Source organism: Nasonia vitripennis, chromosome 3, assembly GCF_009193385.2.
Source record: "Nasonia vitripennis strain AsymCx chromosome 3, Nvit_psr_1.1, whole genome shotgun sequence".
Classification (NCBI taxonomy): Eukaryota; Metazoa; Arthropoda; class Insecta; order Hymenoptera; family Pteromalidae; genus Nasonia; species Nasonia vitripennis.
Genome location: NC_045759.1, coordinates 7,878,219 through 7,902,084, shown reverse-complemented (window position 1 = coordinate 7,902,084; position 23,866 = coordinate 7,878,219). Strand labels below are relative to the sequence as shown.

Genomic DNA, 23,866 nt, shown 5'->3' with positions numbered 1-23,866 from the left:
TCAAAATTGCATGAAACATGCATACGTTTAACGATTACTATATTATATGGAAGCGTACGTTTTACGAGATTGGCATTCAATATGAACGATGCTCGACGTGAATTAATCAGCCGATTAATGCGCGGATCGAAAGATTATTCGACTTTTACTCCGAATCAAGCGCAATCGCGTTACATCCCAGGGTGTATTTCTGGAACGTTCAATCGGAGAGACAATTACTCGTACGCGGATGAATGATCGATGCCGATGAAATCAAGGAAAAATATCTAATCATCGAACTCTTCTCTCTCGCATAGAGTATGAGCTCCCATCTCGTCCAATTATACCAAAACTCTCTCCGGCGGCGGAGCTTTCAGTCCCTAATGGGTGAAAAAATTAAGGGAAATGCATTTCCACACACACGGCCAGAAAAAACGACGACCAGCGTCATTTGCCATTCTGCGCGTCACGGAGATCCTTTTCTCTCTCTCTCTCTCTCTCTCTCTCTCTCTTTCGCGTCATTTTCGATGTCACTCGCTATTTCCGTCGGGACGAGAGAGTAGCTGCCGATCGACCAGGTCACACGGCTAAGAGAGAGAGAGAGAGAGAGAGAAAGAGAGCCGAGCCGGCTAATGAAGATGGACCTTTCTGGATTTTGCTAAAGAATTTAAAGCCAGCCCCGCTCCGCTGCAGTTAGTCGATAAATGCTTTGCATCCTGTCCGTCCCGCTCTCGCTGTCACCTATCGGCCTGACACGAGAGTCGCTGTGTATACTGTAAGCTCGATTTGCTCTGCAGGAATTTCGAAAAAGCGATCATTGCGAAAATTTGGGAAAAAAGTCGATTCCCAGTTTCCTGGTTCTTAATTGAATATTCGTGTGTATTTTAGTCGTGCGATATGTATGTCGAGCCGAGTAGCTCACGTTGCATTTAAATATCTCACCGCTGTGTGTCTACCATATACATCAAGCATTTGGAATACAACGCAGGTATACGACAGCCGGTGTATTATTTCGGATATATGGCAATCATCGCGCGGCATCGAAATACAAAATCGATTTTTGAATGGTTCGTGACGAAAATCGCAATCCTATATACTCGATCGAACGCGATTACACTTTACGCTTTTATTAAAAGCTCAACCTCCTTCCCATCCCCTCGACGACGTATATAAATATTAACTCTCGCGCGCACAAAGCCAAAGAAAAGCATGACACTACACGCATCGCTCACACGAGTCCGTAAAAGATCCTGCAACGACGACGACGAGAAGAAGAAGAAGAAGAAGCACATGCTCGAGCGAGCTTCTCGAAGAAAAAGCTCGCTCACTCGCTCGCGCCCTTGTAATCATCGAGTGGCACAGAGCCCCCGTGATTCGATTACGCGCCGCCGGTAATGATACTCGTTAACGCGTCCTTTTTTCTTCTTTGCTCGGCTCTCCCTCTCTCACTCTCTCTCTCTCTCGCTTTGCGCGAGAAAAAGAGAGAGAGAGAGAGAGAGAAAGCTGTTGTCGCGACACGCATCCTTGCGCACCGGCGAGCAAGTGGAGCTTGCGACGACCCCTTGTCGAGCTTTTCTACATGTTGCCGCGTTGCTTCGTCGCTGTCGTCGTTGAAAAGCTTCTTCTTCTTCTTCTTCTGCGACGTCTTTCCTGCATGGCTGGGCTCTCTCGAGGAATAATTACTCCTTGTGCTTGCAGCTCGACCGGAGAGTAAAAATTCCGTTCCGCGCGCGTGACACTCTTATTAATAGCTTTTTATGCACTTTTCTCTCGAGCGAAGGATGCAGCTTACACGCATTTATTATCGTATACAGCTAGAGAGACGTTGTTAAAAAATACACACGTATCGTCGGAGAGAGAGAAGAAAAAAAATAGCATTAGGGACGAATTTCATTTGTCCGTCGAATAAAGCCGGGAGCGATATTCACACACACACACACACACAGCGAGGAGGAAAAATAATAGCGCTTGAAATGTTTTCCAATAATTATGAAAGCCCAAACGTCGGGCTAGAGAGAGAGAGAGAGAGAGAGAGAGAGAGAGAGAGAGAACGCGCTGCAGTCCTTTATAATACCGGAGCTTTTTTCCAAGCAGCGTCACAGCAGCGGCTAACGACGCGGATAGGAAGAAAAATTGAATATAAAAGAGCGCGTATATGTGTGTGTACGTGTGGCGATGGAGTCTAATGAAGCGGCATGCGAGAGCTGTGCCTGCTTACGTAGGTAGCAGCTTTTTTTCCTCTCGCGAGGGCATTTTTTTTTCCTAGCTGCAATTTTTAAGGGTTTTATAGTAGCGGTCACTGAAATGATCTTGTAAAATTTAATTTTTCGTACTCATAACCGTCTGATTTTTTTCTGTTCGCAGGTGAGTTGTCCAGCTACACGCTCCTCCGGTACAATACGTAAGTTCGATTATAGCAATAGTACCGTCGCGTCTCGAGCGAAAATAAAATTCCCGCGATCTCCAATCAAGCTCCAGCTCTCCCAGGAAAAAAAGCTCCTCTCATCCGAAATCGATGCCGCATCAAACCTCCAAGACGTACATCCGTACAAGCCGCTCCGAGATGACTCCTATACCTTGGCTTATCCTTGCATAAAACATTATCAATCCTCCTTTCTCTCGTCGTTATATTTAACCACAGGCGCCCAGCGAATCCTCCAACGCCGCGACGATGATTCCTCTCTCTCTCTCTCTCTCGCTCTCTCTCGCGTCCGCTTATCGATTGTAATCCGTTACCTCGCGCGCAAGCTCTATATACACTCCGAATTATATCCGTCACTTATTCAGAGGCAGACGAGTTCGCTCGCTGTACAGCAAAATTTGTTTTCATCTTGCGATTAATTCACGACGAGCTGTGTATCTGTGTATAAGAGAGTCGAGTCGCGGTTTATTTTCGCAAGCTCCGCTGCTGCGATGCTCGATATCAAGAGAGGGGGATGGACGCATCCAAAGTTCGCGCGCGCGGGAAAGTTTAAACATTTAGCTCTTATATCGGTGTTACATTATTCGATTATTCAACTCTCGAGACCTACATTCCCTCTGCTTCTCTTCGAAAATGAGGTGCTGCTGTCGGATGCTTGCTCTGTGCACCTAGTGTATTATCCCTCGCAATTTTCATGAGATTCATGAATTAATGCGTCTCTCTCTCTCTCTCTCTCTCTCTCGTTCGAGTGCAAATATACTCGCTGATCTCGATGCGCTCGATTGGCTGATATGTCAGTTATTAAGCGAGAAGATTCGTAAAAATAACCAACGCTTTCCATGGGGGGGAAATCCGATTTGAATCGTATTTGATTCGTAATGAAAAGCCGGCGTTTCCTGGAACAGTCCTAATTTCCTAACACGTCGTTAATAAGCCGTTTAACCGCCGCTGATGGGTCTATTTTCACGAAGCGTCGCGGTAAAAGTTTCAAACGCTCGATTAATCGGACGACTATCGCGAGCGCGCGCCTGATGTAGCGCTTTTAATTCGCTAAATTATGGTTTTTCGAGTCGAACTTTGCCGAGAGTAGGTCGTCGGTGAGGTATGCATTAATTCAGGATCGATTATCCGCCGATGCTATTGCCTAGTACTCGGCATTACAAGATACTATTTGCGGATGTGTGCAGCGTGTATACAGTCGGCAGGTGACCTCTTGCTCTCACCGTTCGGTCCTTCGGCCATGTATAATATATTGTATAATATATTGCCTGTATCGCTGATCCTTTTCTCCATCGCGCAAGATTTATCATCATTTTAAAGTTCCTCTAGCTCTCTAAAGTATAATGATTCACGCTTAATCGCGCGATATTTAAAATTTCAGCTTTTGCTTTTTATAGTCGCTTCTCGGATCTCTTTTAAAAGTCTGCTATTTGGTCCAGTGTATTTGTGTTAAATTTTTACCCGATTGAAAACTTCCGTCGGTCGCTCCCGCGCGCGAGAGAGAGAGAGAGCGGCGCCAAAATAGCCCCGATGAATTGTTAATGAGCCGAGAGAGGAGATTCGATAATGCGCGAGCTAGCCAATTTGACAAATGAAATAGGGATATTCCGTTTAGGCCAAGAGATGTATCGAATCTTTTTAAAAATATCTCGAAATTCGATCGATCACAGGAAATTGAAATGTACAATTACATGTATATGACGTGTATTCAAAATTTGATCGCAGTGGCTTATTGAATTTTCAATGAGGCGCAGATTGCCGCCCGAAAATAAATCTGAAATTCGTAATATACCCACTGCACACCGGTAATAATGCACAAAGCCGACGATATAAGACTGTACACATATACAGTTATATACGATAAATTTCAAGCGTCGCTCTAGATTTCGGGGCTGGAAATCCAGCGGGAGTTGGTCCGCTGACAGGACACACTACACACACACAAACAGAGAACTGTCGGCTGCGACACGAGCTTTCAATCCTTACGTCGCCTCTGCACTTCCGGAGAGGTACGAATGCACTTCGTCTGTACCGGTGTCCATCACATATACCTACTCTCTCTCTCGTTACACGTCGCGTTTCACGCACGTGTATATTGTATAATCGCGTATAATCGAAAGTTTGTACACGAGCTGCGATACATATACAAAGCGCGTCAGCGAGGCCCAACGGCGACGCGCTTTATTGGCTATCGAGTTATGACTGTTGAAATATTTGCGTTTGGATGTATGAGGAGTGATGTGAATTCTGGAGGGAGGAGAGTTCTGGATCCGGGGGGTGGGATGGTGTTCACGTTGAATTTGTTGATTGGGTGGATTGTATGTCATTTGTAAATCATTTAAACGATTAAATAATCACACAATATTTATTATTCTAATAATTCATCCCAAAGAAAATCCATCCCATTCGTCACAACCCGACCCAGAAAAACGTGCCTCTTTCTCTCTCGCGAGTAAAGAAAAGAAAAGTCCATTATTTCACGACATACATGCGTCGATTCGCGCAAAGTCCAAAGTGATCCTCGCGCATCTCCTCGATACCGAAACTTTGGAAAATTATTTACCCGTATCCGCACGGGCCGATTCTCCGGTCAATCAGATCGATTTTTCGACTCGCCAATAAACGAGCATCAATGCTAACAAGCTGAACCAACACGTCGATGTCGAGAGAACGATATCCGTTTTTATCTATTTTAAATCGCGCGCACGGCACCTCAAAATTAAGACGCGAATCCTAAAAATTGCCTACCATACACCTCTCGTACTCGCAGCTATAAAAGCGCGCCGTACAACAAAATTACACGAAAGATCGATAGATCGAGTGGTATATGTATATACCTACACACATTACATATTACCAAGCGCTCGCGTCTTACGTAATTCCACCCGAGCATTGTCTTGGTCGCGGCGCATCGATTCCGCAGATCAACAAACCGAGCGTACAACAGCGGCGCAATTATTTGCATAGCTTTGTACTCCCCCTCGCGCTTCTCCCGTTTGTTTTCTCCACGCGCGCGTCCTTCGCGTTTTCGAAAAAGGCCACGTGACTTTTCTCTCTCTCTCTCTCTCTCTCTCCGCTTCTCATATATAAGACACGGACGGCAACCCTTGCCGCTTATTTTACTTGCCCCGGCGCATATATATATATATATATATATATATATATCGGCTGATGTGCGCGCGCGAGCTTTTATTTATTTATCTTCTTTTGCTGTTCGAACGAAAGATTTAAACATCGAGGCGCTTTCGTCTCGAAGCTTCAGAGTCCGCGCGACTGTGCAGTCGCTACACACACACACACACACTCGGCTCTTTATCTTATCGCGACGAGCAAACACTTGAAGCTCTTTTTTTTTTTCTCTCTCTCGATTGTGCGTGCGTGTGTAGCGTAACGATGCCACTCGTGTTTCGCGAAGTTTTCGGGAGCGAGTATAGCGTGCTTGTATTGGATGGAAGAAGAAAAAATTCTATAATATGGGTTAACGCACACATCGTCGGCTCTCCTGCAGCGGCTTTGAGGAAAAGTACGAAAAGACGCGTGAAAGCACTATAGAGACCCAAGCGCAGCGTGTAAGAAAAAAGAATCTCCCAAGGCAAAAAGGCGTAGCGTCGAGGGGGTGAGCTCTCGGCCAGCTGACCCTGATGTCTCTCGCTCTATGCCAAAGACGGCCATGTGTATAGACACTGATGCAGGAGAGGAGAGTCTCCAGGAGGGAAAAAAGGCAGGAGGGAAGGACGCGCGCGCACACATGGCCCCGGAGTGTTGTGCGTGTTATGCTATCCGGAGCGAGAGAGAAGAGAAACGACGCGTGTGTCTCTGTGCCCCGAGCGACGGGATGCGCGCAGCAGGATTATTTTTCGGATTGCTAAGCTTAATCTGCACCTGTCTCGCGAGCTTTAAGAAGCGAAAGTGAAAAGGAAACAAGTCCGAGAATCGATCTCGGCGCGTAATTATACTCCCGATCCAAGTTCCGCAACACCCGCTCACTGCAGTGCAGAGTATTTCTCCAGAGCCATTCAAAAAATCGCAAGCTCTCGCGCCAAAGCTCTCTCACTCTCTCTCTCTCTCTCAATGAAACCCATCGAGTTTCGCATATAGATAGAGAGAAAAGTCGTAATTGGCAAAGCGCGACGACTATACGACGACGGCGAAGAAGAAAAAAAGCAGAGAAGCAACAGCTCAATGCGCCTGCGTGCGAGAGCGAGAGAACACGTCGCGGTGTTCTATCAACCGCTACTGCCGCACGATAGGATAGGCGCTCGCGGCGGCTCCTCTGACGTCAGTCGCGTTATCGACCAATCACAGGCGCCTTTGACGTTCTCTCTCTCTCTCTCTCTCTCTCTCTCTCCGAGCGCTGCCGCCGTCGCCGCCGCTGCTGCTGCCGCCGCTGCCTCCGCTTCCTCAAATCTTTATTTCAAGCCCGACCGCGGAGTCGTGTGGTGGTGCTGCTCCACGCGCACTTTCTAAATTTCAATATACATACACCGCATATACGTATATAGACGAGTGCGCGAGTTATATACATAAGCCGAGCGCGCGTGTGTGTGTTTGTGCGCGCGCAAGTCAAGACGCGTGCAGAGCAGTGTGTATTTTAAGGAAAAGAGAGAGAGAGAGAAAGAGAAAGAAACACCGGGCCCCTCTTCTAGTCAAGCACGAGTTGTACGAACTCTGATTTTTTCTACCATCTATAGTTGTAATCGTAAACGAGTCTAGTCGAGCCAGATCAAGGATTTTTCGATTTTCCCGCCTTTGCCGTCCGCGTGTACTGCAGAAGATCGTTCGTGCAGCAGCGCGCGTGTTGTTCCGAGCTAAGCAGAACCAAGAGAGAAAGAGAGACAAAGAAAGGAGCAGCTCGTTATTTTGCCAAAGTGAAGAATTGTGCCACACCGTATACACCTCGTTGTTATATACATCTATTTTATACACCACTACTACTTCGAACTACTATATATCAGAATACTCTACTGTGCAGCAGGGAACTCTTCTGTGATCGCGTGTGTTTTTTAATTCGTGCATACGTAACGCCGTAGCAAAGTAACAACAGCTTACAACCCGAATAGTTATACACACACACACGGGAGAGCCAAGAAGAAGAAGAAGAAGTGAGAGGAGCGTTTGCTTTTCCAATCGCGTCGCGTCAAGTGCCAATATCGCAGTATATAGTCACTCTCTCGCTCGCACTTGCAGAAGAGGACTGGAAGGAAGCTGCGAAGGTCGAGCTTATACATATACACCGGCGAACGTGCGCTTCCGGCTACTACTGTACTCTCTCTCTCTCTCTCTCTGCTCGGCTGTGTGTGTGCGTGCATGTGTTGCTGCCGGCGGGCGTAGAGAAGAGATAGCCGATGTCGCCTGGATTATACCGCCAAGATATCGCGAATCAGTGAGAGCGACGCGTTTATACACGTATATATAATACTATATAGTGTGCAACTCTCTCGTTAGCGCTCGAGGATGACGTGTGCTCGTGATTGAGAGAGCCTCGATCTTGATTATAAGAGAAGAGTGAGAGTGAGAGGGAGTAGTGTCGTCGCTCTCTCAGCTGATATGCTGCGCTTTTGAGACGGTGAGTTTTCGCACACGATGTTGCATGCAGTTTTACGTAATCGCGGCGTTCGAATTTTAGCCAATTAATCGATAGAAAAACATACGATAATACGTGTAAAACGGGTGAGAGGCTGCTTAGCTGCCGAGGGAATATTTTCTCGAGAAATCGAGGCTTCCGGTGCAAAATTCACGCCGCCCCTGACGAAACGTCTGTCTGTCTGTGTGCCTCTCCGGTGTGCATGTGTGTGTGTGTGTGTGTACCACACTTGGCTGAGGTCCAGCTTGGCCGGCGCTCGGGTTTCGCTTTGCAGCTACTCTCTCTGACGCGCCGAGGATAAAGAGCCGACGCTGTACAGAGGCGGAGCGAAGAAACGTGGTTTTTTTCTCCTTCTGGCTTTTCGTGCAGCCCACGACGATCGAGAGTATTTTCTTTTTTTTTCCCCTCAGCGCAAAGTCGCTTGTGCAATAATATAATAGGCAAAGTTCCTACAACGCACGTAATAACAGCAGCGTAACTTTTCCAGCATAACGATCACGATCGTTGTCGAAAGCTCTCGCGACAAAGGATAGAGCCGACGTAGCGATGAAAAGAAAATCGGCGCGCACGCGAGTGCTTATTCGGGCCTCTATGTATACCATACACATAGAGAGCTCTTCGATCCTCTCTATCCCCGTACGTATAGATATGGCCGTTGAACCTGTGAGCGTCGCTCCATACACATGAGCGCAAGCTCTCGTCCCCGACTTTGATGTGTGCGCATGGGGTGGCTCAACGTACGCCCGGTATACCTATGTATACAGCGACGAATGCAACAGGGTGTGCGGAGAGAGGAGCAACAGCCGCCGTCGGCGACAAAAAGCGCGCACAGGCGGCGAAATATCCGTCTCTGTGTATTTTATAATAACGCCGCGCTCGGCTATCATGTGTTTACATTATAATCAAAGCCGTTAAAGCGCCTGTGAAACTGCTCGTTATTTGGGAAAAAATTCGCTCTCTGCAGTGTTTTATAATTTGATCAAGGTGTATAGGTCAGTGCGCTGGTCGCTGACCCCACGTCAGAGAGAAAGAGAGAGAGAGAGACGCTTCTCTTGTATAATAAACCGAATTCGATCGAGACACGATCATACCACGGAGCTCTAGCTCGGCGTACACGCGTACAGTCCTTTATCGGAGCTCTACGCGTGGGTGTGTGTGTGTGTGGGTGTTTTTTTTTCGTTTTTTCGCTTTGGCAGAATGACCAGCCGATACCGGGGGTGTAACGACGAGGCTTTGGTTAATTATCGCCCGAATTACTCAATATTAATCAAGCATAACAATCGAATAACACGCGCGCGGTTCAAATATACGCCCGCGGATAAATATAAACCACCGCGTTTATAAATAAAAAAAAAAAAAGGCAATTGTACTCTTAGAAGCATGTCAAGCGAGAGAAAGAGAAAATTTTTTCCACATCCTCATCATCGCCGCTAAAATATGCATCAGACCCTATAGAGCCGGCGCTGCTCGACGGGCTGCCGCGCCGTACACACGTGTAGCGCACATTTTCTCTATATCTCGCACTCTCGGCGTCTTTACCTACGACTTCCTCCTCTCTCCCCGTTCGCCTTATAGAAAATAATACATAAATGCCCTCTCTCTACTGTATAGAGACACATAGGCGTGTATTCGCGCGAAAGTTCAGGGATCTAGCTTTTTTTATTCTTTTCAACGCGTCCGCGAGTATACTCTGTTCTAAAATGTTATAAGCGTATTAATAGCCGGGAAGTTTTGTTATGGCGCTTAAATAAAGCAAGTCCGAAATAATAATAGACTCGTCGCGGATGCAAATAGCTCTACGGGCAGTGTTATATGCGAAAATTCTAAATCGAATGCCTCTCTGCACATCTATATACATTCATCGTCGTCAAGCTTTTTTATAGAGGGTATTTACCGCCCCTTTTTCGACTTTTCAATCGGTTTCGCGGAATCGCTCTATTATTTCGCGCTGCACATACGTATTTTTTTTTTTTAATTTCCCGCGCATATCGACGACTCGATTGACCGGCGAAACGAGTTTTATACACGAGCGCGTGTGTGCAGGTTTACAAATGATTTTTAGCGGTTTCGCGAGCGTGGAATGAAAAAAAGGTGGGTATATAGCTACGTATCTCTGTATAACCGTGTAAAATTGCGCGGCTATCAGGAAAATTGAACGCCTCGACAACTCTTTTCTATTTTCCGTTTTCGATACACACAGCCCATACGTCCGCGTTCTATCGAATGTGCCCGAAAAAAGCGGATGCGCGATATCAATCAAATAACGGTTTATTTCCTTTTGATTGCTTTTTCCGAAAAGTCGTTGTATACGAAAAATAGAACAGGCGAAATAATTCCATCCTGTAGTGGTACTTAACGGGTCATTGATCTACTTTGAATTTTCGCGCGCATAAGCGAGGGAGAGGCTTACGAGGCGAATCATCTCGCGTCGTCTCGCGTACAACGACTGTGGCGTCGACTGCGCCGATAAAATTAAGCGAATAAGACTCGACGTATTTTAATTGTCGAGCTGAGTGTAAGACGGCGAATTTGCATCTCTGATCTTGTTATACCTATACACTGAAATTTTCGTCGTATTCCATTCACGCACTACACGCCCTCATCCTTCTCGACGCGAACAATTACGAGCGTTATGTATCAATCAATTAGTCTTATCAGCTGGACTCGTTAAACGAAAATTAATGCATTGGATTCCCCGCATTTTCTCCGATTTTCGATACGGCTCTCCAACTAACTATGCCTCGATGTATCACGAATATTAGTGTGTAATCGAACTGGTGAAAGCAGCTCGTTATACACACTTTTGCATTTTGAGTATACGTGTAAAACTGAAATTATGCAAGCTCGCATTATGCAAGCTCCGCCAAGTGTCACCAGGCGGAGGCAAGCCGTAGGAACTGGTATTTACAGCTTTTCAATAATTCAGCCATATACGCCATTACATAATTATCACTCTCGGCTCGACGTATATATTTAATTAAAACAAAGTAGTGCAGCACGCGTACGTAAGATTCTCTGTCTCTCTCTCTATCGTTGCCCTTTATCCACTTTAACATTTTCGATTGTTTGAGGTCATTGCCAAATACTTAAAATGTGTACGCTCATTATCAAGTCAAGAGGCGGCATGTACAGCGCGGCTATGACTCACCAGCTACGACTATAACGACGACGACGGCGAATTCTCGCGCGCGCTCGAGAACACTTTCTAATCATCACTTGCACTTTTATAATACGAGATCCAGCAGTTGATTTTTTTTTTCTTTTCTCTACGATGTGTCGCTTTTTACATCTCGTATCATCGATATTTATAGATCCGAGTGAAAAACCGTATACAACGTTTCCATCGCGCTTCCGTTATTTTCCGCCACGACTATACTCGTGGAATACTTCCGAAAAAAAGAGGAGAGACGCGAGCAATAACAATAACTCGCGAAAAAAAAAAAGAAGTCTTGTTTGCGGCTCTTTCTCTCTCTCTCTCTCGGTGCAGAGTGAAGAGAGAGAGAGAGAGAACGTGAGAGGAATAGCGTAGAGCCGCGCGGTCGAAGGTCGGCCGGAAAATAAAGTCTAATATTCGTTTCGTGGATTATAATACCTGCTGCTCGTCGTGGATTAATCCTCCTCTTTTTTTTCGAGTTTCTCAAGGGTGAGCTCCTATATAACTCGCTCGGTGAATTTCCGCAATTACGCGCGACGATTTTTTTTCTTCTGTATATTTTTTCGTCTCGACACGCGGAGAGAGAGAGAGAGAGAGAGAGAGCGATTTACGCGTGTTTATACACGCGCTCAGCTCAGCCCCCCGAAAGTTGATCCCAGTCGATGCTCCACGAGCACGTATAGCGAGAGCCGTTGTTGTGTACACTATTCGATATATATATATATATATTTTTTTTTTTTTCGTACAAATATACTCATAATAACGAACCGTTTCGCCTTCTGTTGCAGAGTTTTTAACATTCCATCCAGAGGTTCGGCAGAGCAGCCCTTAGTCCAGACACTGACGACGCAACGATGGGTCGGAAAAAGATACAGATCTCCCGTATCACGGACGAGCGGAATCGTCAGGTAAGAGCGCAAAAGACTGCACTACCGTCCGTCGTAACGGATCGTTGGAATGAAATTATTAAGCCCGTGTGTGATTTGCAGGTGACGTTCAACAAGCGAAAATTCGGAGTGATGAAGAAGGCGTACGAGCTGTCCGTCCTGTGCGACTGCGAGATCGCCCTGATAATCTTCAGCTCGAGCAACAAGCTCTACCAGTACGCCAGCACCGACATGGACAAGGTCCTCCTCAAGTACACCGAGTACAACGAGCCCCACGAGTCGCTGACCAACAAGAACATAATCGAGGTTAGTGGACTTGTCCGAGCTCGATCTCTGCCATTTACTTACATCACGTGTACACCGCGAGTGTGCCTGCCCGAGTTGTGTGTATAGTAAAAACGGGATACGTATATGCATGCATGCGTGCGTGGGAGAGCGCGAGTGGCGTAGAGCTAAAGGTTGTGGTGTGCCCTCGGGCGGTGTGGTCACGTGAACCTGTCTGCTGACACTTGCAGGCGCTCAACAAGAAGGAGCATAAAGGCGCCATGTCGCCTGAGAGCCCGGAGCCGGACCAGCAGGAGTACAACAGCCTGACGCCCCGCACCGAGGCCAAGTACGCCAAGATAGACGAGGACTTCCAGATGCTCATACGCAACCAGCACAACGGCTCGAGGGTCGGTATATCGTAAGCTGCTTTCTCTCAATATTGTACCCTTCGGTGTGCTAATCTTGGCTCTCTTTGGCTCCTGCAGGGAATGGGACAGTCCAACTACACGCTACCGGTGACAGTGCCCGTGAACAACTACGGGGAAAACATGCTCGGCTCCAGTCCGCAGATGGCGCACACCAGCATCTCTCCGAGGCCGTCGTCGTCTGAAACGGATTCAGGTACGTGCGCTGCTGCGGATTCTCAAATGTTAAACCGAACGGACCAATTCCAATGCGGATCCTCGTTCACAGTGTATCCACCGGGAGGCATGCTGGAGATGAGCAACGGCTACCCGCCGTCGGCCTCGCCGCTCGGCGGTTCCCCGAGTCCAGGACCCTCGCCCTCGCTCGGCGTCTCCAAGGGCAATCCGTCGAGGCACTCGCCCCAGCCGCCACCGCCGCCCCATCCGCATCGAGGTGCTCTGCGCGTCGTCATACCCACGCCGCTCGGCCAGTCTCTCGCCGAGGAGCCCAGTTACGACGTGAGTATTCTTTAGCTGGCTTGTCGAGCTGTCTGTTAAGACGTCTCGATTTAACGCTCGATTTTCGCAGAGCGGACACGCGCAATCGTCGCTGAACACGCCGGTGGTAGCGCTGCAGACGCCCTCGGTACCGCCGAGCTACACCAGCTTCGGCCCGACGGACTACTCGACGGATCTCAGCAGTCTCGCCTGGTCTCATCAGAGGTACGTTGATGACTTGTCAATGTATTCGGCAGCCACCATGTCCAGTATAAGGTAATTCTCATTCAGACACGTTAATTGTTGTTATTGGAGAAAAACTTGTCAGTCCAGTTTGATGGTGTTTGTGATTTTATTTTTTATACTGTCTCCCTCTATTCAAGCATGAAACGTTTGTTCCTCCTCGTATACTTAGAGAGAGCTTTTGAAATTAACAACTTTGATTTCCTTCTTCAGTATATTTGCGTCGAGCATGATGTCGAGTTTGCGGTTACTTTTTGATTCGATATACTTACTGTCTTAGCCCTCACTGGACTCCTCCTTACAGTTTTTTTCGATAACAAGGTAGTCTAACCCTCATGGCATCACCTGCTTACGAACTAACGAACTAGCACCTAAGTAGCTTGTGGCACGATTTTTTTTCGTTGTACTGCTTCGATCACTCGTATGTTGTACTAATGCGTTGTTCTCGCGATTGACTAATCCCTGCTTAGAACCAGAGGTACCGGAAGTCATGCGGCTGACGCGTTCCCCGCATGACTCCGATATCTCTCGGGCAAATGCAATGTTTAGTTTATGTTTATTATGTTTAGTTATAAGAAAAAAAAAAAAAAAACACGTAAGTACACTATTTTCCATTGAAAGCTGCAAAGCTTCGAGAGTCGTAAAATTAGCATAATGCCAGACAGCGACTCTCGGAAAAACCCGGCGTATTCCAAACAAAAGAGAAAAGAAGCCAGTAGCAGGGGAAACGCGCACTTGACTAAAGTGCCGAGTGACGCAAGCCAGCCGCGTTCGAGGGAAACTTAACGAAACGACCGTTTGGTTTCAGCAGTCTTCCTCACTTGGCGGTGTCCAGCAGCACGCCGCCGCCGTCAACGTCGCCTATACCCGTGAAAATCAAGAGCGAGCCCATCAGTCCACCCCGAGATCCCCACGCGGGTAGCGGTGGATCCAACGGCTCGATCAGCGGACCCAGCAATTCCTCCAGTCTACACCATCCTGGTGAGTTGAGCGTCGTTTGAGAAAAACCATCACAAACAAGAACGAAACACTAACCGATCGAATACTTTCAGGTCACACAAGCCTGAACGTGGGAGGTCCGTCCTCATCGTCGGGCGGTCCACAGCCGCCACCGCCTCACCACGTCAGCCAGCAACAACAGCACGGCGGGCCGCAGACGCTGAACCTCGTTTCGGTGAGCAGGCCCGGAAGCAATCCACCGCCTTCGCACTCCGGCAGCATCACTCCCACAAATCTGCCGTCGCCTGGACCACAAGGCGGCGGCGGCGGCGGCAACGGTGGTGTCGTCGTCGGCGATATGCGCACGAGCCACGGACCTGGAGCCTCGGGTGGCAGCGGGAGCGACTACGAAAACGGACCGCTTCACAAACGCTCGAGGATCACCGAGGGCTGGGCGACTTAATGGTCGGTGTGGTTTTGCCTTTGTCGTTTGATTATTTTTGCAAGATCGTTGTTTGACGCGAGATGTTTTTTTTTCTCTCACAGGTGTGTAGCGCCAATGCCAGCCGCGTCGCCAAGCTCGAGCGGCGCCCGACCAAGTGACCCTGACACTGGCTACTACTACCCGTTGTTGCAGCAGTCGGCGCGCACCCACGGCTCCGGCGCACAGATAACGAGCAACGCGTCGTCTACGTCACCGCGACGAAGACGAGCTGAGCTCGCACGTTACATCTGACAGATTTAAAGACATGAGAAATATTCAGAAAGAAAGAGAGTTAGCATGCGCGTAACATACACATACCCTCTTCGAGACGCACAGCCGCAGCAGCTGCGAGACAACTAACGCCGGCGAAGATTCGACGAATATTTTGCGGGGAGAGCGAAGGAGAGAGGGAGGGAAACGAGTCGTTTCTTCTTCTCTTTGTTTTTGTCATTCAACTTCTTTCCCTCTCTCTCTCTCTCTCTCTCTCTCTCTCTTTCTCTCTCTCAGGACTGTTCGTTTCGCGCCCGTGTCGCCACAGAGAGAAAATCTGTTATATATATTTTCGAGCGATGAATTGAACGGACGATTTACTAACGGAGAAAGAGTCTATTTGATAATGATGATATCATGCTGATTCTGATGATAAAAATGTGGTGCCATAATGTTGAAACTTTATATAAATATATATAATATATAAATATTATATATACACACGATGGATATACTATATATATATATTTTCATGTATATAAATAAGAGGTGTTGTTTGTATATACGTCGCGAGAGGCCCGTAATGATGAAATTTCGGCCAGCTCCTCGTGACCCTACTACGATCACTCCGAGTGCAATGAGGATGATGATTTGAAGAAATGAATTTGTAATGCGACCGATGGAGTAGTAAAGAAAGAATTTACTAGTTGTTATATCGGTAGAGTCATAATGTTATGACGAGCGGGTGAATGGCTTTAAACCAAGTGTCGTATAAAGGGACAATGCACAAAGAGGAAAAAGAGTGTGTAAAAGAAGGAACTTTCATTTCGTTTGGTGAATTCGCGTTGAGATAAAAGAAAAAAGAAAACAGGTGAATCGGATATGCGCACGCACTTACCGCGCGATTGTTGTGTTTGTTGTACTTGGTATAGTGGTCTTAGAGCAGCATAATCCGTTAATATCAACCACGCACACACTCCTCTATGCATACATGCACACGTGCACAATCGTAAAAACACGCCTCTTTTATCTTTTTTTCTTACCTTTTTATTATTATATAATTATTATATAAATATTGTATCTTTTATTTGCCATTCGAACGGATATCAACATTTGTGCGTACTCGATCTAGTCATTTAAGTCGTGTCTATTATTTTCTTTTTCTTTTCTCTTCTATTCTTAAATTGACCAACAATAACTGCTATGATCTGCGGTTATGCTGAACTTTTATTTGAACACTTTCTGTTATTCTTTCTCTTTTTTTTATTTAAAGATCGACAAAGAGAAGTCACATTTATAATTTTAAAAAGCTCCGTCGCTTCGTGTATGATATGACGAGGATCTCACACGTGTACGATGATAATGATAACGATGATGATGATTCTTATTTCTTTTTTTAATTTTAGTGAGTTACATTAACGGTCTATGCCTGCTGATAATTGCGTGAAAGTCGGCCACTGTACTCAAATTATTCATATTATATGAGAACAAGATTCGAAATTAATATATTATATATAAATACATATATATATTATAAAAAAAGAAATACTATTAGATAAATAGTTAGGCGTATGATGTATAGCATTGTTTTAAAGAACAAATTTACACACACCCAAACTCATATTGAAAAAAATCTATATGACTATATTGTGCAGTCAAACTCCTCAGGTTGCTGGTTGATAGAGGGGAAAAAAGTACAGGAAGGGACTAGTGCATCTTTCGCATGTAATGTTTGTGCAATCGATCGATTGAGAATCGATTCTTGGTAAACTGAAAGGTCTGACTGCATACATTTTTCACGAGTATTTTGCACATTTGATATTAAAGCTGATGAACGATGATAAAAGTAAAATAAACAGGTCCATACAAAGATTATATTGAAACCCTTTTAATGCCTAAAGTAAAGAAAAATTTGAACATTTGACGAGGGCTCGTCTCACAAGTATGTGTCGATTTCTAAATGTCTGTGAAAATTGCGTACGCGAAAAAAGTGAACAATTTTTTCTGTACATTGGCTATTAATGCTACATATATACAACGTTATATATATATAGTGAAAAGTGAAACAACAAATTTTTCTAAAAAATCGTGCGGTTCTCGCGTTCGAAAAAGTGAAAAAAATAATTTTAACAAAATTTTCAAGTTTGTATATAATATAAAAAAAGAAACCGCGTACATTTTTTCATGCAGGTCGCATCGTGAATAACCTTACTGTCGAAGGATCGTGCAATTGTTGATGAGGGAAGTGGGGAAGAAAAACGTTGACCGAACGTGTGCGATACCAGTTTTTCTTGCGCAGCTCTCGGCCACCTTTAATCGTTCGTCTGTTTTTTTACACGTGATATTTAATATTACGTGTACACTGTACAGCGACGTGATAGCGACATAGTTAACAGCGTTGCATATTATATATCACATATATATATATTTATACATAAAACTGAAAGCCTTGTATATTTGCATTCGTATAATCGTGTATAACGTGCAACGAGTGAAAAAATCGCAGTGTGGTCGAAGCTATTTGGACTGGGAATTGTAAGACAGAATGCGCGCGCGTGAAGTATTTGTAAACAAATGTAGATTTAAAAAGTATACACGTAAATATATATTTAATGAAACAACGGGACGCGTTTAACGTGCCGAACATTCTCTCTGGAGCCTTGAATTCTATGCCTTAATAATCCTTATCGTTATCTCGGAAGACATATCCTCGTGAGAATTGCTCTCGTGTGAATTATCAATTGATGAATGGGTATAAAAAGCTATTAAATTGCAAAGGATAATTATAAAGTAAGGTATATGGCAAAAAAAAAAGATAAAAGTAAACGAGTACATAAACGTAATTTAACTGTATAATCTTAATGGAGTACACAGGTATTTTGAATAAATAGTGCCTGGCACCATTTGTGGCCCTCCTGTCATTTAACTATCGTATAAATGTTGACGGACGAGAGTGTGAAAACGGGACGAATTGCAGTACTAATATACGAAAGAACCGATCACACATACACATGCGTATGACAAATACATATTATATAGACATCTCCGAAAGCGTTGACTTCTTACTTTTCATTATTTTGTTGATACTTTTGAAACATTGCGTATAGGAATCTCGCAAAAGTACATCGAAGAGAATTTTTTTGTGTGATATATATTCGAGCTTTGTCGGTCGATGTGCACTACCGCAAAAGATCGTCGAGAAATCCATTGATGTTTTATTGATATATGAACCAAACGAAAAAGAAACTAAGTAATTGTCGACGTGCTCTCGTTGTGGTTTTGTGGGATTCGAAGATTATTGTCAAGCGAACTCGTTTTTTTTCTGTATGCGTGTTTGATATAGAAAGAAAGAGAGCGAGAGAAAGCGACACGAATATTCGCCGTTATGATTATATAAATATAAATCTATATGTACGTATATTATATAATCTCCAGTTTTTAAGATGATCACAAAGTGCAATCTCTTAGCCAACACACTTTTTATCAAACAAAAAAAGTATAAAGAAGTTGTTATTTTTCATAAAGATGATATGATATTTAATGTATTGAAAGAGATAGAGAGGAAAACGGAAAGAAGATTGATAAATTTATGCCTCCTCTAGTTGTACGAAATTTTCCTATTGGTGCGAAATTTGTTGTGAATGTGAATTCTCATTAATTGCTGATGGATATTGCGTAATATTGACTTCTCGATTACTTCACGAGACAGAGCAAGGGACACATAATGCGCGAAAGATGATTGTGTAAAACAACTAGAAAGGAACATTTCGATCCTACAATCTTTTTTGTACAAAAAAAAAACGAACCAACCAACTATAACTAATAAAATGCGGCGGATGAAAAAAAAACATTACTCTCTGTCCAAGCCAGTGTGATTAATTATATAAAACAAAAAGTGTAAAAATAATGTTGATAGAAAATTGATCAGGATATGTAAATGGACCACTCGATGTTTACTCTAGAAAGTTTTAAACATACAAATAAGATGGAAGGGTTCAGCGGAGCCGGACAAAGCCGCCATCGTTAGACACGTGCACGTGAGTTTTATCATTGAAAACAAAAAAACTTATCGAGTTGTTCTTTCTCCACAAGGACAACGCGTTTTATTGGTCATGTAAAATATCGAGTCTTGTTTTTAGAGATATGATTTCGTTTTTTTTAATGTAATTTAATACATAAAACAAGAAAAATTGATTGTAAAACACGATAACTATTATTATATATATCGAGTTTAAAAAAAATGATAAAAGAATGTTATTTAATAAAGAAAAATTTTGAAATTCTTGAAAGTGTTTATTCAGTGCAATTTATAACGTCAACGATCGAGGAAAAAGCTTTGGCGAAAAGAAGGCAGGATGAAATAGCGTGAATTTTGTCCGTCTCCGGTGCTTGTACACGAAATTACACTGACAAACGTACATACTCACACAGACAAGTGGTACACAAGTAAATATTGTGATTCGAATTGTTTGCGTCTTGCATGTGTATCGTCGAGAAAAGATGTGAAGAGAATTCGTCTGTTTGTGAGAGCAATACATAGGAAAGGACTTGCATTTGGATATATGTTTATGTGTAAAGCTTTTAAGAAAAATTGTTGCTTCAAGTCTCACACGGAGTCTATTTGCGGATGCATAGACGAGAGCCGAGATCAGGGTGTTACTAAAATATTGTCCTCCGAAGTGATTGGCTATTTTCTTAGATAAATGACTATATATTTTGTTTACGCCGAAGCTAGACGTAATTGAAATTTTAAAAAGGGTTAGAGCTTTATTGAGGTAGAGAGAAAAAAACAAATTGTCACGTTTCGTAAGTTTGGCGAGAATGAGACGCGGTTATGCCATTGCGATATTGCTGTTGCGTTGTTTACCTATCACGTCGCCCATGTTTATTCCTTCGCCCTAATATTATATTCGCATAAAGAGATATATCGACAGATAAGAGTTACGAGAGCTTCATTTTTCCTTCGTTCAATTATACTCTGTATATCGTATGAATTTTAGACTCTAGAAGTAACAATATTTAACGATTACTGCGATCCGACAATTGCGCGAGGAAAAGTAGACATATAAAGCGAGGAGAGAAAAAAAACGAAAGCTCAGGTGTCGTTTTTAACTTTTTTGAGAAAAGGATTCGCACAAGGGATAACGAGGTATTGTTCTTGTATACATAAACTGATAACCGTACACTTACACAGACTCGTGTCGACGTACAACGTATATAAGTAATCGTTCGCCGCGTTTGGAAAAAAAGCTCTATGGTGCACAGAGCAGTGTTGTGTTGTAAAAATCCGCGAAGGCAAAAGAAGATTCGAGGGAAATAACTCGTAGGACACAAAAATTTGTTGAATATATAATAACGTTATATATATATGGCATGTACATACACGATCACGAAAAAAAAAAATAATGAACACAAGTTTAATGTAAACCTATATATTTTTAATATGAAAAAAGTGGAAACGCAAACTATATATGCGATTGTATACTTAGGATGTAACGATGTTAAAGAGAAAAAAAATGAAGAAGCAACGTGCGTACCAGTGACAAAGTAAAAAAAAAACAACGCGCCTGTTTGATTCTCATTATGTTACTACTACACTTTCTTCTCCTGCCTTATATATAGTTACTGTGTAATTCTTTTTCTGTGTATCTTTTGTTTTCTTGTTTACTCTAGGACAAACGGCACAAGCTCGTTATTTAAGTTTGTGAATTAAAAAGGCTTCTTTTTCTATACACATGCTACCTTTTTCCGTCGAAATCTTACCCTCGATCGATCGAAGCATCTCCATATAACGATTTACCTGTAGAAACTATGCTCTTTTCGCTCAAACGCTTTGTGGCAATGTTATACGCGCGCATATAGGAGAGTCTTGCTCGTAGATAGGTATACCACTCACGATTGGGTCTTGTCTGTCGCCGAGAACGAAAAGGTTCGACCCGTTTGCGTATGTTTACTTTTGTTTTGAAAATCTCATTAAATGCATTTAGAAGTGTTTGCTTGTCTAGTCAAAATATACTCATGAAAAAGAAAGCGCATCTAATGAATCGAATATTTCTTTGAGTGTTCAGCTGAGATGAGAGAACAACACAACTCAATTTTAACTTGTAAAATGTATACGAACGAGCTACGGAATTTTGTTTCTGGCAATGATCGATTTCTCAGCGCATTTTTCTTATAGGTAAAAGTATAGACGAGTACATATGCTATTTTTGATCAAATTAGCCGAGAGATTTATGGGGATGACGTAACGTAGATTAAAGTTGTTGTAAACGCAGTGCACTTAAAACTGAAATGGACCAGCTTTTTGGGAAGAGAAAGAGGAATGTGTTTTTGTAGCGTTATATTTTCTAAATTTGAACCCAGTGATTCTGATACTGTACAGGTCGAGATGAAAATTCACGCTGTAAACCGATATATATATATATATATATATAGATTTATATAGAAAAATGTCAATGTACTAGCCACTAATGTTGTCACCATCTGAATAAAAAAGCTTGTTATAAAGATAACACTTATTAGCGTCGATAAGTTTTAAGAAAACGCACTGTGTATTGGTCAACGTTTTTTTTTTAAATTATACATCAAATTGTTTATTTTTCAATAACCAATTACTATGAGATGTAATAGTTTTCAAAATCTAAACTTCCCCGATATGGGAGTAAATCAATTTCTTCGGAGATGTCGATTAATTGTTATACACACAGACAGAACAGAAGCGTTTATAACGAACTTTTCTAATTGTTTCTTAAACTTTTCTAACGAAGAGGGCAGTCTCTGGATTTCGTACTAGTGTGATAAAAAACAAATACAAATGAGAAATGGACAGTAATCGAAGTGAAACTCTCTTGACATATCCTGTGATGTCTTCGCGTTAACGATACCTTTATTGTTCGAATAAGTGAACAAGACGATCTTCTCTGTGAAGCTTCTAGAAAATTTCTTTCGATTTGAATCGCTATGTAGACGAATTCGCAAAACGAAGATTTCACCAGACATCGTCTTTTTATATAAATGAAAGTTCAAAGATTATTTCTCACAGTAAAACTTTAGCAAGGCACACGTGAAATCCGAATCACAGACGCATCAATATACGACTCCATAGAACAAGTTAAATAAGGAAACAATAACGCATACGTAACAATATAGTCTCGTGCATTGAGGATAAGTCCTTAGTGGATTTTAGAAACTACCGAAGCTGTTTATAGTAATAAACACCTAACTGTTAAAACAAAAAAGATTCGATTGAACAGGAAAGTAACTCGCATAGTGCCATTGTAATTGACTAATAAAAAAAAGCATCCAAGTTTGCGTTTTCTATGTAAAGTAGAGGAGAAAAAAATGCGCGCGTTTAAGTTCAATTTTAGATAACGTGTATGAGAGTATATAGCGGAAATTAAACGTTGAAAGGAAGATTGTTTACGTTTTATCTCTCATTTGTGCACAGATACGTAATAATCGTTATAAACAAGTACACATTGTATACAGTACCTCCGCCTGGAAAAACGTAAATAAAACTAAATATATATTGGCGTTATAAGTACATATATATATAAAATTATATATTTGCATATAATTTTATATGTTATAGTATAAAATATAAATATATAAATGAATATTTATGTTTTTTTTTCCAGAATTTTCCTCGCGTCAATGGGCCTGGAAAGTCCGCGCCAGACGTGTGTATATATATAAACTATATTATACATATGTATTATTACGTATAATGAGCAAGAAAAAATGTCCAATCGATATCGATGCATAATTATACTATAATAGTGTCTCTCACACGATCACAGTTTTATTCTTCCCCCTTGGAACGCGGCAACGCAATCGGTATATGTGCGGACGTTCTTTTCGGGGACCATTGACGCAGACACTAAAGGGAAAAGTATAAGGGAAAAAATAAGTGCACATACAGTTACGTAATGATAAACGGTGTAACGCGCGCAAAGAAAACTAACAAACCAGATGTAAGCAAACCAAATGCGAATTCGCTCGCTGAATTATAAAGCTGTATCACCACTGCATTACTACATGCGTATAAAGAAAATACCTGTAATACGACGTTGTGAACGAAGATGGACTATTCAAAGCTTTATTCACTGTATGTATCTCATTTCTTGGTGCTCGATATTAAGATGAATGATTGTTATAACGTCATTATCATCAACTATTAATAATGCTATAAATATTATATTGTCTTTATTTTATTATGATATCTTTATTATTATATTATATTATATATAAATTTTAACTATTATTATTACTGATCTGTACGATTGCATTGTCATTGTCGCCTATATATTATGTTTATAATGTCGGTCAGTAAGAGAGTGTATAAGAGTTTTTAGTCTTTCTTTTCTTGCTCGTTTTTTCGACGAACGACTCAAGCGTTATATTATTATTATAAAAGTGGATGAAGCCTCTGTGTATACATCACAATTATTGAGTGAAAGAAGACGATGTAGCGACAGATACCGTTATTATGCGGCGAAACTTGTAAACACACAAAGTACACGTACACACAAGAAAAGAACACATACACGCGACTATTGTGGTTAATATTTCAGTGTATCAGCATAATGATATATGATTATTATGATGTTGCCCATAGAATACATTTTACTTGGTTTTTATATTTCGGCGTCATTTATTCATGCAAACGACCCACAGTTTGATTCCCAACTCCTGCATACTTACCAATATCTTCGTTTTAAAAAAATTGAAACTATATCTACTTTCACATAATTTTATATTATGGTACATGCAAGGTTATAGTTATCAAGAACGCA

General features: G+C 42.7%; 1 protein-coding gene across 20 annotated transcripts in view; it reads left to right on the top strand.

Moving 5' to 3' along the window:
- LOC100122265 (myocyte-specific enhancer factor 2) overlaps nt 1-23,712 on the top strand; it is a 54,024-nt gene extending 30,312 nt beyond the window's left edge. Inside the window, exons 1-10 of one of the 20 annotated variants that reach the window (XM_032598586.1) lie at nt 2,349-2,380; nt 11,928-12,047; nt 12,129-12,332; nt 12,554-12,700; nt 12,779-12,914; nt 12,987-13,216; nt 13,287-13,471; nt 14,247-14,419; nt 14,491-14,842; nt 14,924-23,712. In XM_032598586.1, the coding sequence (XP_032454477.1) occupies nt 11,994-12,047; nt 12,129-12,332; nt 12,554-12,700; nt 12,779-12,914; nt 12,987-13,216; nt 13,287-13,471; nt 14,247-14,419; nt 14,491-14,840 (1,479 nt within the window). In that variant the 5' untranslated portion in view covers nt 2,349-2,380; nt 11,928-11,993 and the 3' untranslated portion in view covers nt 14,841-14,842; nt 14,924-23,712. Of the gene's footprint in view, nt 1-2,348; nt 2,381-6,808; nt 7,968-11,924; nt 12,048-12,128; nt 12,333-12,541; nt 12,701-12,778; nt 12,915-12,986; nt 13,217-13,286; nt 13,472-14,246; nt 14,420-14,490; nt 14,843-14,923 lie in introns of those variants that run through there. The other 19 variants (XM_031926871.2, XM_032598594.1, XM_032598588.1 and 16 more) reach the window with 19 other exon arrangements.
- The last annotated feature ends 154 nt before the right edge of the window (nt 23,713-23,866 follow it).